The sequence below is a fragment of the Apus apus genome, chromosome 15 (genome assembly GCF_020740795.1).
Source record: "Apus apus isolate bApuApu2 chromosome 15, bApuApu2.pri.cur, whole genome shotgun sequence".
Classification (NCBI taxonomy): Eukaryota; Metazoa; Chordata; class Aves; order Apodiformes; family Apodidae; genus Apus; species Apus apus.
This window is the reverse complement of record NC_067296.1, coordinates 10,325,148-10,342,089: the sequence shown is the minus strand read 5'-3', so window position 1 is coordinate 10,342,089 and position 16,942 is coordinate 10,325,148. Positions and strand designations below refer to the sequence as shown.

Below are 16,942 nucleotides of genomic sequence, written 5' to 3'. Positions count from 1 at the left end.
CAAATTGCAGGCTTCTAACTGCTGAATAGCTTTTCTCATATCTCTGCAGACTCCTTGAAGTCTCCAAGCCCCCAGAAGTTCATGAAGCCCAGCTAAAAACTGCTTCAGGTTTGCTCCTACTTGCTCACATAATGTAGTAGTTTAGCAAATACATGCTGCCCCACTGGTATTTCTTCCATGGAGCTGGTCTCACCCAGAAATAAAAGCAGGGACTATTTTTTTCTTCTGTAAGTATGTTCAAAACATGAATTTCCATGAGTTTCCAACATAAGACCTATATCTGCATGGTAAGTGGAGTCACTTTCACTTGCAAATGAGGTTGGATCTGCTAAAAAATCTGCTAATTTGCAATAAAAATAGCACCCATCTTTGCTCTGCAAATATAGACTATTTGAAAACTGTCCCATTTTCAGAGCTGTAGCAGCTTGTAGGATGGGAGAAAGGGGAAGGAGGAAATACCTTGCATTTGAAGTCACTTTGTATTTCTCCAGGACTATTTCACACACCTTTAGTCATTATGTGGCGTTTTGTGTTGTCACATTAATTTTCACAGCAACAGACTGATATAAACAGTGTGACCGCACTGCAGGAGCAAGGGAAGCTGGATGGATCAGGAGGGAGAAGGATTTGTTCAGACATAAATATCTCCTGCCATATTGAGGGGAGTTTTAAAAAAAAAATAAAAAAAAAATGGCCAGCCAAGAAATTGCTGTTTTGTAGGAACGTTCCGTTTCTCTCTTTATTTTTTATTTATTTATTTTTTTCTCTTTTAAATGCATGCTTCAGTGTGAGAGACCAAGGAGAAGGGGAACCAAGGGGCTATTTTATAAGTCTGTGATGCTGAATGTAGCTGCTGTTTCAGGTGGGTGAAACTGCGAGGAATGGAAGACAAGGAAGGTGAACGTGTGTGCAGAAGAGGGCATTAAATAAGGAGGCCCGGTCAAGTAAGGTCTTGTTGGGGAAACTGCTGACTTTCTGGCAGGTGAAATGCTTGAAGGAATTGCAGAGTCAGGCTCCAGGGAAATGAGGGCATGCAGCAAAAAAATCAGCACCTCAGCACACAAACAGGTGAAAACCCCAGGTGCAGAGAGGAGAGCCAGTGTAGTGCCTCCAGTCCCAGTCTGCCTGCACCCTATGAAGGACATGGAGACTGTGTAGAGAAGAACAGGTATTGTTGTAGCTGTAGAGCCTACCTTGTATATCCCCTATGTATTGGGTTGCTGTATGCTTGTCTCTAGGGCTCCAGACTGTCAGAAACCTCCTGGAAGGGCAGGAGGAGATGGATTTCTTGCTATATAGTTTCCCATCTTGCCTGTTGGTGATGTTTCCTACAGGGAACTGGGTGCTCTGGGCACTAGGAAAGGTGTGGCACCAATCTAGGATTTCAGAGTAGGGTAGAAAGCATCTGTAGTATCTTCTAAGGTTACATATGTAGGACTAAGACCTTCCTGGTTCTACTACCCATATCTGTCTGGCTTGGCAAGGCTGCTCTTGGCCTGCTATGGCCAGTGTGATGGTATTCAATGCACGCTGGAAATGTTCCCTATGCTCCCATGGCTTTTCCTCTAAGGCAGGAGCTGAGAGATGCCTCAGCTTTGGAGCTGGTGATTGGTTTTCTCTGTTGGCTCTGTTCCTTGTGTGTTTGAGGCTAGAGCTTGTGTACTGGTGTAAGAAAATAAATCCACCTGTAAAGAGGTATGAGGAAAGTCCCAGTGTCTGACCAAAGGTTTTGCCAGTAAGGATGGGATGAGTTGGAGCTCTGTGAATGTTTAATTCCTCACACTTCTCCTGTGCTAAGGCCAGCTGTGATGGGTCACACGGTGCTTCGCACAGCGTCTGGGCCTTTAACTGAGGTTTCCACTTGGTATGTCCAAGTTTCTGACATCAAAAGCTTTGGGTGGAAACTTGCTTATGTCTGGATAGTTTGCAGCAGGCAAAACTCTTAAAAGAATGGCTAACTGGATAGTCATAAGGGCACCTACAGGACTTGAGAGAAGCCCTTAATTTCTACTATGGTGGATCTGGAAATTCACCTCTGGCCATGCTCGTCAACATCTATCCCAAGTCTCTGAAGAGAATGGATCAAGAGGAGCTTTTTGGCCCTTTTTCTCTGAGAACAAACCACTAATTTCTTTAGTTTGAGCACATTATTATTTTTTAACAAAAGAGCATGATACAGCTCAATACACCAGTTGGAAGCAACGTGATTTGTGTCATGAATACTAATATGCATTTGACAGTGTCCTATAAATTCAACATGTTTTGAAGAGCATTAACAAGAGTTGTGGGAGCCATACGTAAGCTCTTCCCCTACATTTTTTTTTCTTTCTTTTTTTTTTCCAATTAGAAGAAAAGGAAGCTAGGAAGAGTCTGTATTTGTATCCAAAACAAATATGGCTTGGGTCACGGCAAGACTTCTTCACACCGTGCTAGACCTGGGTCTACAGCACATTCATTGATTTTTGTCTCCATGAATCACCCTAAAGCTATAGGCAACAAAAGCTGAAGCTATGTAGATGTGATTTCTAGTTCATTTGTTGTTCATTAGAAAGATTCTCTCTCTCTTATTTGCAGCACCCCTGCTGCTTCGTGTTCATTAGGAGAATGGAATGTATTCCAAATATTTCCTAACTCTGGCAGGGCAGATGGTGGAAAGTAATTTTCCAAACTCTTCTGGAAAAGGGGGGAAAAAAACACACCCAAATAACTCAGTCACCCCCTGCACGCCAGAAGTATTTGGTATTTCTGAGTGCTGACGTGCCATACACTTTGTGTCTCTCTGGTTGCACAGTGCTGTGTTGGAGTGGTGGGAAGTGTGTATGAATGGGAATGTATCACATTACATGTGGGATGTTAGCAAGGCTGGGATTTTTTTATTTTTTTTTTCCACAGGAAACTGCATTTGCAAAGAGCACACAGCAACATGCAGTTCCCTGAAAGATGTGTGTGAAAGAGTGAACAAGATTCACTTCCCTAAATCTTCTGGGCAACCCAATGCCTAAGGGAATCCCAGGGAGGGAGGACAGAGTCTGGGCCACACTATGGTTTCTCCTTCCAGTCCTGTGCAGAGGCATGAGGCAAACTAGAAACTCCTCAGACACCCCGTCCCCATCCCCTGCCCTTCACCAATGTAGGCAGAAGGATGTCCAAGTCTCAGACAATGGTGGAGGAAGCAGCTCTGGCTGCATTTCCCTTCTGCTCCCTGGGGAGTTGGGGCAGCACACAAGCCAGGGCCAGATTTAGCTCTTGGATCCACATGAAACATCTCTATGCCGACTGCTCCTTCCTTCATGCTCAGCTTCTTGTCACGGGGGTGGAAGTTGCTCACACACACACACACACACACAAGGGGAACAGAAATGCCGAGTCAATAGGCAGCAGACAGAGCTGGGAACACAATGCAGGAGAGACAAAGAGCGGGGCTGCATTCACTGCCTGCCTGGTGGCATTCACTGCTCGTGCTTGGAGCTGCTTTTCTCTTTTCATGAGCCTCTTGACCTGCAGATCCCTCTCCTCGGCAGACAGACTCCAAAGCCCCCTGGCTGGATCCTTATGCCTCTTCAGATCAAACCAGCAAACCACTTTGAACACAGAGCCTGATCTGTGTGTTTGCATCGAGGATTTAAGCTCCTTGGCACTGGTTCCCCGGGTTCCTATTTGTTTTCCAGTTCCTGAGGACAGCAGTGGTACTCGGAGTCAGTACAAACAAACCGAGAGAGGCTTGAGGCAGCATGGCAGAGCTTACCCAAGTGCTGCCGTCCCCGGGACAGACTGTGCTGTGCTCTGGCCTGAGGAAGGTGCCTCTGGCACTGTCTGGGCTGTCAGCTCAGGCCAGCACTCCCAAAATCTCACACGCAAACCTGGCAGAACAAGGAAGGGCATCAATAGCCCAGTCTGTGCCACTGAGACACCCAGATTTGGAGGGAGGTGCTTTGACAGCTACTTTAAAACCCCACCAGGTTGTCAAAGCCCACAGTTAGTGATGGGTTCTCAAACCCCCTCTTTCTCCAGGCACTGCAGAGAGTGTGGGTGCAGGTGGAGGTGCTGGGGCTTCTCACTCGGTTCATTTCCACAGCTGGACCTTCAGGTGTGAGTGGTTCACAAGGAGACGTTTGCAAAGGCACTGAGGAGGGTGCACCCTCCAGGCACAAGGCAGGAGCCGCCTCAGAGCCTGTGTTCAGCTTCCAGGCAACTCTATCCCGTGGCATCCGACCTTCCTGCAGGCTGGGTTAAGCATTAGTACAGCAGTGCCCTGTCCTCTGTGCAGGGGCTTTGCAGAAGCGGGGCTGGGGAACAGAACCTTCTGCAGTCACCGTGACCTTAAACCCATTGCTCGGTCACCAGCAGAAAAATCCAGGAGAATTCCTTCTGAGCAGCCGAGTGCTGGTGCCTTTTGGGAGCTGGCTTTTCCTAATGGCTAGCCAGAGCTTCTGCCAGCCAGGACTGTCTCACTGCACCCCGTCAGCTGACACTAAGGAATTTATCTCATACCTAAACCTATATTTTTCACAGCCTGACAAGAGCTTTAAACTCCTCTCCATTAGCTATGGCCAGTAGCCTTCAGAGATGAGCAGTGGCTATAATTGATTCCTCAAGACTTCTGCTAATTTGGTTTTGCTCAATTGTTGCAGTACATTTGATTCCCAATTATTATGCTCTGGAGTCAAGCTTCCTTTAGGTAATTTACAGTGTAGCCAACGTATGTGTAAAAATTTTATTGCAATCGTGGTTTTAATTAAAATGCATACAATAATACCAAAAGGTGGGAGGGGGAGGAAGGGAGGGAACTCAGATTAAGTTTTTAATTGTTTTAATAGTGAGATTGGTTCAGTGAGAACAGGGCATATTGGTTTCCTTGGAAACACTGGCAATGTATTAGCTGTATAAAATCTAGCATAAAAGATTTGCAGAAGTGAAGCCTTTAGGTTTCAACTGATACTGTAACTCTTTTCATTTGGAAAATCAACTTCACATGTGGGCCCTGGAGTCCCAGAGTGTCTCTTCTGTGTTTTCTCTTAAGCCTTAGAATTAATAATTTCACAGATTACCAGACTCATTAGAAATCTAAAACTGCAATAACAACAACAAAACCTCTTCAACAATTCAATTTCCCTGATTCATATGATTTAATTAGATGTGCCTCTAAGTTCTCTCTATGCCAAGCAATACCAGCCTCAGGCCAGACCCCATGTGATTTGAGAAAGAAGCACTAAATTTGGCTTTTTAAATATTGCAGCATAACTAGAGATTATTGGTAATGGAGCAGTAGGTTGTGTTTTATATACATCCCATGTTCACTTATCGTACACAACACTGATACCTGGATATACAATATGCAGTGCACTCCAGCCAGCTTCAAGTTCAGGGAATGGCTGTAGCTGCTGCTAACAGTTTGGCCTCACACGAAGTCTTGGATGTCTCTGCTTCTTCTGGCATATGTTTCCTAACAGAGTATCCCTGGAGAGCCTCATCCCCAGAGGCAGCCTGTTGGGTTTGGGGTTACAACACCCAAAGGCACCACAGGGGGCCGACTGTACAAGTTAAAGTTGTTCTCCTTTGAAGTTAAAACATTTTCTTCTAATTCTCTTTGAAAATCAGGCTCCCAAATTATAAATTTTGGCTCTTTTGTGTTAGAAAATAAAGCTTTGTGAAGGAGGATTCAGCTCCCTGCAGTCAAGCAGGATCGAAACAACCAATTTTAATATCTGTGATTCACCTCTGAGCTCCAACTGTGATGATACAGGGCATCTGGGGATCAAATACTGCAGAAACTTTCCTTTTCAGACAAAAGGGGGGAAAAAAGACTGCAGATAAAGTACCAGATGTAGGATTTTGGACTATGAGATAAGAGAATGGATGGCTTCGTTTTAGCATGTAAGACTAATCACTCAGTTGAAATCATGTCAGCAGCTGAGTAAATAGACTGACGGAAAAGGCATTTATGGGAGCATTTGTGTTCCAGGATCCTCCCTCTTTCCTAGTCATCCTGTTTGTTTTTCTGTCTCTTTGGTGTTGAAGCTTCCCATTTAACAGGTTTATTAGGTAGTGATGACGATGTCAAATGTGCAGCTAGGCAATCCACGCGGCCCCTGGGCCGCCCGGCAGCCGCAGGGGCTGAGCAAATGGAGTGCAAGTTCAACAGCCCGGCCGCGAACAATGGGCCTCTCTGCAGCCGCGGGGCCCTTCAGCTGCGCGCTTGGCTCCGAGCCACCCGAGCCGCGGCCGCAGCCGCGCAGCTCGGCCCTGCCCCGCGCGCAGCCGTGCGGCTTGCTGGCTCTTCCTTCTGCTCGGGTGACATTCTCAGCAGCAGCGCCCTGCCCGCACGTCTCCCTGCAAACAGCTCGGGCCTGTCCCAGGCGACGTCCCCGGTCGCTGTTTCCCAAGGTGTCACGGAGGAGCATTTGAAGGGTGTAACTACAGCCCGAAGGAACAGCCCAAGGGCGCGGTGCTGGCAGCGCACGGACCGGCCCGTGCGGAGGGAAGGGGCGAGTTGAAGGCCGAGCCCTGCCGGTGCCTTCTGCGGCGGGGCACGGCGGCTCTGCCCGCTCACGGCAGGGCTGCGGGGTTCCCGAGAGGCGCTGCCCACGGCCGGGCCAGCGGCCCGGGGACCTTGCGCAGGCTGGAAGCGCCGCGGGTGCAGGGACGCGCACACACAGGGTGGAACCCGCTCTGCCCTCGGGGCGCTGGCAGCCCCGCACCCCCCGCTGCCCCCCGGCCCCGCACCCACCCGGGCCCCTTTAAGGCGGCGGCGCGGGAAGGCGCGCGCTGCGCCTTTGTCACGGCCCCGGGTCACCGCGCGGTCACGGCCCCGCCCCACGTGGAGTTAGAGCCCACATGGCCGCGCGCGCCCCGCCTCCCTCCGCTGATTGGCTGCTCGGCCCCCGGCGGCCGGGATCGCCACTTCTGATTGGCTGATGATGCACGTCATTTACATGCGGGGGCGGGGCGACGCTCGGCCGTGACACCGGGCGCCGTCTGGGGCCGCCCCCCGGCGTCTGGCGGGATTTAAAGGGCCAGCGGCCCGGGGGAGCGGCCCGGGGGGCTCGGGCTCGGCGGGGTCCAGCTGGTGGGCTCGGTTCGGGCTGCCTGGTTCCGTTCGGTTTTCAGTGCGAGCCTCGAGGGGGCATCACCGGGTAGAGCCAGAGCAGCCGCCCCCGCAGTCCCCGGGGTGAGTGGTGCGGGCCAGGAGGGCGCCACGGGTGCTGCCCCGCGGGGTTTACCCCATGGGGGCTCTGGCTCCAGCGGTGCCCTCCGTACAGCGCCGTGCGTGGCCTTGGAAGACAGGGACATCCTGCAGAGCCTCCATGTCGAGCTCCCTCTGTGGCAGGCACGTGGGGTGATCCTGGAGCTGGTGGCGATGTTAAGGCAGTTGTGTCTGTTGGGAAAATGTGGAACAGCCTGGGAATCTCTGATCGCACCTTTCATGCTAGAACTGAAAGAAACTAAACACAGACCAAGCGTCTTTTAGCAAATACGCGTCGGTTCGTGTGTATTAACCAGGTATGGGGTTGCATGTGGGTGTCATGTAGGACAAGTCAGCCCATCATCTGCAGCTGCTCCACTTCTGAACCACCACCCTACAGAGGAGCCCGGCAGCAGAGTTGCTGCGAGTGGTTCAGAGCTGGCTTTCAAAATCACTCAAGTGCTTCCTCAGATGAGCTCGAAGTCTTCAGTATGTCAGCTCTCAGTTGGGATCTGCAGGCTCACCTTTGTTTGCTTTCCAAAGTGCCATTCCTCTCAAATGCCTGTTGTTCCATGAAGGAAAGTCAGGGATTTTATGTTTGTACATTTAAAACTCCTTTCTCAGTGCTATTTTGTTTTACATGTGCCATCCTGGTTTTCCTAGCACGAGAAAATGAAATGTTTTCAGCTGGGGTGCTGTGAATTCAGAAGGTGGCTTATTTTTTTTTAATGAAGTGACAGCTTTCCTACCAGTGCCTCTAATAAAATGTAAAGGTAGGATGGAGTCTTTCCAGCGGCATCAGCCAGAGTCCTATCAGGTCCCAAGTGAGACAGAATGTGTTGGAATAACTTTCTGGTGGCTTCAGTAAAAAAAAAAAAATATATATATATATACACACTAATTGACTTTTTAGTTCTTCTGGTTGAGAACAAAAGCTCCTAAATGGGGCCCAACCCAGTGCTGTGCAGAAGTGGAAAAAAGCACTTGGGTGGCAGCTGTGAACTGCCTGGGCTGGTGACAGCAGCTCCTGTCATCATCCTGTGTCAGCCTGATGGCAGAGTGAGAAGGAAGAAGGTTCCCGGCCTCACTAGGAAAGAAGGATGGAAACGATGGGATGAGGGAGAGGGAGGGCAGGGGAGAGTGTTTCAAAGCCTTTTAGGTGGAACATTGTTTAGGGTAGGCTATTGACACTTAGCAGATGGGATGGAGTCTCACAAGGAAAATGCTCCTGCCATTCCAAACAAGGATGAGGGCTTGCCTACCAAAGCCTTAATTCTCAATCTCTCATATACTTTAAATAATACCTGAGATGTAGCTCTTATGACTTTCAAAGGCAAACAAGCCCCCAGCTAAAACAGATGAGCATTTGTGCCCCTGCCTGGCATTGTTCTCCTTTGTTGCAACAAAGATCTTGTTCTAATTGTTGGGGAGAAAAGTCGAGTTTCTGGTCACAAACAGTTAAAAAATTAAACTTAAATTGAGAGGTTAGTCACCAGAAAGTGGAAACCATGTCTGGAATTGTTAGAAATAAGGCTTGCTTGAAAATAAATATAGAATTATTCACCATGGTAACTATTGCCCTATTGCGTTAGTGCATATCGATTTAACATTAATCCAAAGACTAATGCTGTGAAATATTTGGTCTCTTTAATGGACAACTGTTTAGTTAACAAAGCTTTGGGGAGTTGTAGAGTTTTTTGTTTTGTTTTTCCTTTGGTCACCTGAACCACTTCTGGAAGAAAATTATTTTCCTCTTAGGGTTAGTTATTTCTCCCGTGGATCTCTCTTTCCAATTACATTTTATGAATTTGCTCTTAGTGCTGCCCTGTAATGATTATGCAGGGTCACTCAAACCTTTAATGCTGAAGTGTTGGAGTGAGGAATAAAAGGAAATATTTAGATGTGACTGCACAGGCAAATGCCTGACTTATGGCCTGGCAATGAGGGAGATTATATTACAGTCCAAAACTAGCCAGAGCAGACTGATGTGCCCATGTCAGTCAGTTTGTCCAAGGACCTTGGATATTATTGTAGCTCCTGTGCGTCCCTTTCCATGGCTGAAGAGCCTGAGGCCCAGCGAGCAGCCCTGGCCCACCCTGAAATTTTGTGGCTAAACCAGGAAGCAAAGGGAGAGCTCGCAGTGCCAGACTCCTCCTGGAGGCATCAGAGGTGTCTCTAGGGAGAACATAAAAAGAAACTGAAAAAAGCTCATCAGTGACAGAATACAGGAGCCAAAATCAACAAAAGTGTATTCTGGAAGTATCCCTATCCCACCAGCTGAGGTGCTGGTACAGAAGAGGCTCTGACAACAGGCAATGGGCTGGAGGGTGGATAAGTGTTATTACAGGGAACATGGTGAAGCATTTCAGTTAGGTGATGTACTTTTAATTTTTACAAGCCCATCTGGATGACTTTAATTATTTGTTCTTAAATCATGGTGGAAAAATGCTGATTGTTCTTAAAGCCACATGAGTCGTTAGGATGAAATCGGGCTGGTGGCAAACAGTGCATTTTTAAACCAGCATCAACTTGCAAACAGTTATTTTTCTTTTTTTTTTTTACAGGAAGGTCAGGAAGATGTGTGAACTTGCAGCAACCTGCATTGGAAACTGGAGCCTTTATCCACCAAAGCTCTGCAAACTTGTAAAAACTCCCCCTGGAACAAGAGCACTGATTAACAGGGTGAGGGCAGATGCCTTTTCCCCTCTCCAGAGCCAGCTCTTCCACAGCTCAGCCTGGGCACTGATTTGTCCCAGCCTGGGCTTGCTCAGCCGTCAGGGCTGGTTGGGTCTCTGAGATGCCTCCACCAAAGCTCCTGCTGCACGTCCCACCTGCCAACAGGCCTCCAGCCATGCCCTTCCATGTGCCACCCCAGCTTCCATTCCCTGGGCCTGGGGGTGATGCTGTGCCCAGTGCCCAGCTGTGAAAAGCAAGAGACCATGGAGCAGGACTCTGTAACCCACCACTCAAGGAACTGACCTGCTGCAGAAGAACACTCTGTTACTTAAAGCTGCATTTACTTGCTTAAGACCATTTAAGGATGTGCCATGACTGTGTCTTAACATATAAGAATTCTGACTCAAACACAAACTATGGCCTCATCCCTGCAGCTGATGGCCTTGGAGGGCTTGGCAGGGGTGGCAGGGCTGGTGCTGGCAGGCTGCTGCCTGCTGGTATCTCACCAAACACCAGGAAGTCTGTAGTGTTCACCTTATTTATGGGGTGCTATGTTTTTTAAGTGTGAAGGACTTTTAGTTGCAAGCTGGTAGGGTCAGCTTAGCTTACAGTCACCTTTACTGGCCAGTCAAGCAAGGTCCATTGGAAAAGTGTATCTAATACTCAGCTGTTAAGTGTTTTATATATATATTTCCAGCTCAATAACAATAAAAGCGGGTTGATTGATAAAGCTACCTGAACTGGCATTTATCTTCAGAGTTTTGACTGTGCATGTGCGTTGCTCTAACTTTTGAGCTGGCCTCTCTGGGGCTTGCAGGCTGCCACCTGCCTGAGGCCCATGTCCCTGTCACAGGGGTAGCACTGCTTCCCATTTCCATGAAGCATTTCTAGACATTTGCCTGTCACAAAAGGAACTGAGACTCCAGGATCAACCCAAGGAACTGGCCAAGAGGCAGGTAAGAACTACCCCTCCTGCATTACCAAGGAGGAGACTGAGTCTCGAAACAAAATATTAGGGGAAAAAAAAAAAAAGAAGGTTTGGAAATGCTTTATTTCCAGTTCTAGCATAAATTTATTTTTCAGGTGATTGTCCCTCCTCTCCCAGGCCTGCACACTAACCCCCACCTCTGGTGCCACCCCTGGTGCCTGGGGAGCAGCACTTGTACCATAATTCACGTCTGCTCAGCACTGGGAAGCAAAAACATCTCAAAGCTTGTTTCTATCTGAGCCACAAGATCCTCTTCCGTGTTTCCTTTGGATTAGTAATTGTTGGGAGTTACCATCTGTCAAGTGGCAAAGAGTAAAAGATTAAACAACCTGGCAATTCCTTGTTCCTTCTCTTCAGGCGTTTTCACAGGACTGGATGGGGCTGCAGGAGTAAAGCACAGGCGTGTATTTAACATTAGTTTGTAAGTAGTCATGTAGAAATAAATTCCTAGTTTTTTTGGGGGGGAGGGAATAAAGGTTAAACCTGAGCACCACTGTGCCTGACCTGAGTTTTGACACTGTCTGTCTGGTGTGATTTCTAGAGCTTTGCACAAGATCTGGGTTCTGGTGTGGTGCTGGTAGCCTGTCCCCCTGGGTGCCATCTTCCTGGCAGCATCTCTCGGGAGCGTGGGCCCAGCCGCGGCCTCCTCAGATACTTCCACATCCTAACCTGGGGCCATCAAGAGAGATGGGAAAAGATGCTTTCTTAGGAGGTAACTGGAGCTACCTTTATCTCCCAGTAACCGAATCCACCACAGTATAGTTTACCTTGTTTCAGCTTTTTCATTATAAATCTGTTTTCACAGGTTTATTTCCCAGAAAGCAAGAAAAAAAAAAAAATCAAACAAAAAAAACCTTAAAATCTGGCTTGACTAAAATTTGCCACACCAAGAACTCAGGGAAGAGATGACATTTTATTTTCTTTTTTCCTTTTAGCTGACTAAAAAAGTTTATGGGGTCACTCCATTTTAAAGCAGGTGGTTTGAAACAAAAACGGGAATTTCTCTGTCTGACACAGTTTCTGAGCTTTGTAGAAGAAAGCAGCACTGAGTTTGCATCGAGGTCAGCCATAGCCAGGGTGGTACTTAGAGGTTTCGCCCCCCCAAGTTTCTTTTCTAATCGTCCTCATTTTTTGCTTGGAAACGGTGCGTTGGGAACTGTTTGGGGAGGCCCCAAGCACCGCAGCACAAGGGCTTGGGGCCGAAGGGGGTCTCAGCAGCCGGGCTTGGGTGGGCCTCGTGGGGCCGAGCCTGCCTTGATGTGACTTTCCCGCAGGACGGCCCAACCCGGAGGCTTTTGGGGCCGATTGGAACACAATTCCCGCCAGGTCCCACCGCGGCGGGGGCGGTGGGTGCAGCGAAGCCCAGGGACGCGGCAGCACCGGCCGGGCCGAGCAAGGAAACATCGCGTCTGAGCGCGGTGCTCGAGCCCCCGCCCGGCCCCGGCCGCTCGCGGCCCCGCGGGGAGCGCCGGCCCCGCGCGCTCCGCAGGGACCCCCGGTGCTGCGGGGCCGGGACACCCGCCGGCGCGGGGGGGGGTGCGGGGGGGGGGGGCAGTCCCCGTCTGGCGCTGACGTCACGGCGCCCGCCTGCGGCTCGCGGCGGCGCGCGACCGCGTCCCCGTGGCCGTGAATGAGCGCGGGGGGCGGGAGCGGCGCGGAGCGGGGAGCGGGCGGGCCGCGCTCCACCGCGCTCCTGCCGCGCCGCGTCCCACAAAAGTGCGGCGCTGCCGCGGCCGGGCCCAGCCCAGCCGCTTCCCCGGGCCGGAGGGGGCGCGGAGCAGCCGCCTGGTCGAGCCGTGCCGAGCCCAGCCGAGCAGAACCGAGCCGAGCCGAGCCGGGCCGGGCCGAGCCGCTGCGGGGGGCGCTGCGCCGCGCCGGGCTGGGTTTTTTATTTCCAATTTTTGATCGCAGCTGCATTTCCCTCCCCCCGCCCCCCCCCCCCTCCCCCCGCGCCGAGGAGGAGCCCCGGCTTTATGTGGTGCTGCCCGGAGAGCGCTCGGCGGCCGTGAAGTTCTTTGTGTCGCCGTCGCCTTCTTTTTTTTTTTTTTTTTTTTTCTTTTTTTTTTTTTTTTTTTTTAATGTATAACTTCATGGGTCTGAACAGCACGGCCGTAGCTATTCAGCCCAATGTGTCCTGCACATGCAACTGCAAAAGGTCTTTGTTCCAGAGCATGGAGATCAGTAAGTACTTGTCCTGCTGCTGCCGCGGGGCCGGCCCCGACTTCCCCGGGTGCGGGTGGGTGCCAGGGTGCGGGTGAGCAGGCGGCTCCGCGACCCGCGCCCCCGCCGCGGGCAGGGAAGTTTCCTCGGGGGTTCCCGGCAGCGCCGGGACCCTTCGCTGCGATGCGCTTTCCCCGAATGTTTGGTTCTCCTCCCCCCCTGACCCCCCCACCTCTGTGCGAGCTCTTATCTCTCATCTGTTGCTGTTGGGGTGTCTGGGCGGGTGTGACACGGCGTGACACTGCGCGGCAGCGGGCGGCGGGTCGGGCGGGTCCCGGCGCAGCGGCCCCGGGCACAGCCTCCTCCCGGGCACCGGTGCCCGCGGAGCGCGGGCGCTCCCGGGCTCTCCTCTCCCCGCTCTCCCTCCCAGCATCGGTGTGTGAAATCCCCGCTCTTCCCCGTGCCGGCTCCATCCCTTCCCGCACCTCGCCCCTTCCCTCTCGCGCAGCCCCCGCGATGCTCCGGCTGGTGCAGCCGCTCCTGCCCCGCGCCTTTCCCTCCTCCGGGGAGTGATGCTGGGGGGCCCCGGCCGCTGAGCCTCCTCCCGGGGGTCTTCCCTAGCTCTGGTGTAAATCAAATTCCTCTCGTTACTGGAGGTTGGGGGGAACGCTGCGGTCCCGAGATCCGAGTAGGGCTTATATTTGGGAACGTGTTCCCCCTCCTCCGGCCCCTGGGGGCTTTTTGTTACGAAGGGCTATTTGCCTTATTAATATTTTTTCAGCCCTCGCAGAGTAGCAGTGAGTTCAGTGCCTGACCTAAATACCCACTACTTCTCTGTTTGCTCTGGCCCTCTTGGAAGTGAAGTGCATGGAGGTGAGGGAGAAGGAACATTGCTGAGGAAAGAGAAATGAGTTGGTTTCTCTGGCAATTTAAGGCAAATGGTATCTTCTGCAAAGGGAAGGTTTTCAAGGTATCCCAGGCAGGGTGGGTTGTCAGGATTGTACCCTGCTTAACACTGTTTCTGTGCTGTGAAATCTGCGCCCTACACAGACTAATGTAAAATGGCCCAAAATGAAAACTTGGGAAAGAGTCTTGATTTTGTATATATTCCTGGTACTGCAGTGGGGCAGGCTCCCGCTCGGTGTGTGTAGGGGAAAGTCAGCTGAGCTGTGCCTGTTTCTGCTAGCACAGGATTTGCCCCGTTACCTCCAGCAGGGTTGCAGAGCAGTATTTTAGAGGCAGCATCTGTCCCTTGGTATTTTGGATGGCTTTTGTCCAGTGTCATCTGCCTTCGCCTTCTCCAGTTTCATCGTTGTTTAATTCAGGTGTCTGAGTCCTGGAGAAGGTCTGTAGGCATTTGTATACTGGGTACTAAAATGTGTTCATTCTGAATTTTAGCATAAACCATACCCTTTGTACTGTATGCACATTTAATCTTGATTTAATCTCATTCGTGTTCAGACAAAACTAAGCTGGATTTGCCTGATTTTATTAACACTACTGGTACTGAATAGACCATTATTCTTTCCTGACTATAACAGGCCGGGCTAGATGTGCATACCAATAGCACTGTATAAATAATGAAGATACAATTCTTTTTTGTGTCAGCCAGTTGGTGAACATAAACTGTGTCCCACAGAATTGCAAGGATGAGAGACTTTACTTTGTGTCTGATCAAGGCTCATGGTTATGATAAAAGTTCTGAATTAAAATGTCTAATGTCTTTTGAAGAAAAGCTTCTCTTCCAGTCTAACTCCTGGCATGAGCTTTAGTTGGAACAACTCAGGCTTTTAATTTAATTCCTTGATTTTTTAGAAACAGCATGTTTTATAATTTTCTTAATTTTTTCAGCATATGAAAGGATTGATAGCAGGCAGGCATCAATGATGGCGGGGGGTGTGTGAGAGGCTGGGGACAGCGGAGTACACTGCCTTGGAATCGGACGGGTGTTGCAGGATTCTCATGCCTGACACCATATGGTTCCCAAGCTCCTTCCCCAGCTTCTCCTCTTCCAGCACTGTGCCTGTCCCCTTGTGTCAGCTACTGGACTCTGTGGTCCTGATGCTCAGGTGCTGAGCTCCCATTAGCTCCCAGGAGCCTTGGATTGAGCTCCCTTACTGCCGCTCTTCCTTATTTCGCTTTTGGATAGGTTTCTGTGTTGCCAGTGTTATTGATGTGTTTCCTGGTGGTGGTGAGCAGCGTTAGCTCACCCTGTGCTACAGGAGGGCTTTGGTTGCACTGCAGGGGCTGTTACCTGATCGCTTCCTCCTCCTGGACTCAGTGGAAAGGACAGAGTTGAGCCTCCCCGAGGTAAATTTATGATATGCCTCTTTCCCCCACTCCGATTTCTTGATTTCATTTATCTTTTTAATACGACTTTGAGGGAACCTCAGAGCAGCTACCACAGGCTGGTATTTTGTTTTCTAGCCAGAAGTTACCATGCAGGAATGCTTCGGGAAAGTGGCATAACTGTGAACTCTTTTAACTGAACCCTCTAATTAGGTTAACTGTACAACTGATCCCCAAAAATATTTCTTTGCAGGCTTTATTCCGCATGGCAGGCTGCAGTGCTGCGGTGGAGGAAGCAGCTGGTTTCTGTGTGTGGCGCTCCCAGATTAGGATTATAAAAGGGCTTTTTGGGAGCGGGGGTGCGGAGTCTCACCCGCCGCCGCGGCTGTAGTGCCAACATGCTGGGTGGTGTTAAGCAGCCAGACGTCTGCAGCAGTGGTCTCTAATCGCCTCGGCTGGGTGAAAGAGGTCAGGGGTGATTGTCGTGGCGGAAGAGTCTGTAAATAACTAATTATTTGGCGCAGGGAGCGGAGCGGGGTGGCGTGTCTCCCCTGCCTCCCCTGCGTGCTCGCCCAGGGCAGCTCAGCTCCTGCTGCCGGTGGGGTCGGTGTGACCTGCCAGCTCCTGCCCTCTCCCACAGTGAGGGGGCCTCATGCCTGCACCAGGGCTGCTTCACACCCCCAGGGACTTCTCCAGAGGGTCCAGGTGCCAAGGATGGGGATCCTGCCTCTGCAGGCACCCGGGTGTCCCTGTGAGAGGATGACTTCAGCCGTGGGGCATGAGGGCAGGTCTCTCTCTCTGGGCTGGGTGGCTCTTGGCAGAGGCTTTGCTCGTGAAGTAACGTTAGCCGAAGCATTTGGGAGTTTAAGAGATGTCGTTAGGTCTCCCTGGGGAGATGAGGCCGTTCCCCTTGGCTGGCAGCAGTGCTCGGGTGCCGGTGTCCGAGCGACGTGCCCGGCGCTGGCTGGGCAAGCGAACCGTGAGAGAGCGTTTCTCTCCAAGCAGGACTTCTAGGTTTTCACATTCTTTGGTTTAATAACAAACCAAACACAGATGGCTCAAACAGGGATCATGTCTCTCTTGCACTTCAGACTGCTTTTTTGGCAAATAAGTTTCTTTCCTGACACTGTGTCAATGGCAGCTAAGGCATCTTCCAGGGCAGGGTGGATAATAACCATGTATTTCTTTATTCCCCCCTGCAGGATTTTCTTCAGGAGGTAGGAACACAGAGAGAAGCTAGAGCTGCAACCAGTGTTGTAGCAAGCTAGAGGGTGTTTGCACAGTGTGTTCAGTTTGTGGTACCTCAGTTTGACTCCAAGTCGAGCCAAGGGAGGTCCCCATGTCTGGCTTCTGCTGCCTCTCCGTGACCAGCTCTGATTTTTGCTGAGATCAGCATCCCAGGGTACGACCCAGGAAAATGGAGCACGGGTGGGTTTTGCTTATGGTGGTCTAAGGACTGTCCATGTGTGCCTTTGGCCGTCCTTGGAGGTCCTGCCAGTCTGTGGTCGCAGCTCTGAGTCCCACCTCTCATGCATAGGGCAGCAGGGAACTGAGCCTGGAGAGCACAAGGGTCTTAAAATTACAGTTTATTTTGTGCCTTCAGGCAGTGATTTTAATCTTAGTGTTTTATAATCGGTATTGAATGA

At 50.6% G+C, this 16,942-nt stretch overlaps 1 protein-coding gene and 1 long non-coding RNA gene across 7 annotated transcripts in view; both read left to right on the top strand.

The window, feature by feature from the left end:
- Positions 1-7,006: 7,006 nt before the first annotated feature.
- LOC127390901 (uncharacterized) lies at positions 7,007-10,593 on the top strand. Its single transcript, XR_007890972.1, has 2 exons — positions 7,007-7,168; positions 9,748-10,593. It is a non-coding gene; the product is annotated as an uncharacterized LOC127390901 (long non-coding RNA).
- A 1,895-nt stretch (positions 10,594-12,488) lies between these two features.
- The window catches only part of PMEPA1 (prostate transmembrane protein, androgen induced 1), a 50,344-nt gene continuing 45,890 nt past the window's right edge, over positions 12,489-16,942 (top strand). For 3 of the 6 annotated variants that reach the window (XM_051633232.1, XM_051633234.1, XM_051633231.1), the window contains exon 1: positions 12,489-13,028. In XM_051633232.1, coding sequence (XP_051489192.1) covers positions 12,926-13,028 — 103 coding nt within the window. In that variant the 5' untranslated portion in view covers positions 12,489-12,925. Of the gene's footprint in view, positions 13,029-15,299; positions 15,318-16,942 lie in introns of those variants that run through there. The other 3 variants (XM_051633235.1, XM_051633236.1, XM_051633237.1) reach the window with 3 other exon arrangements.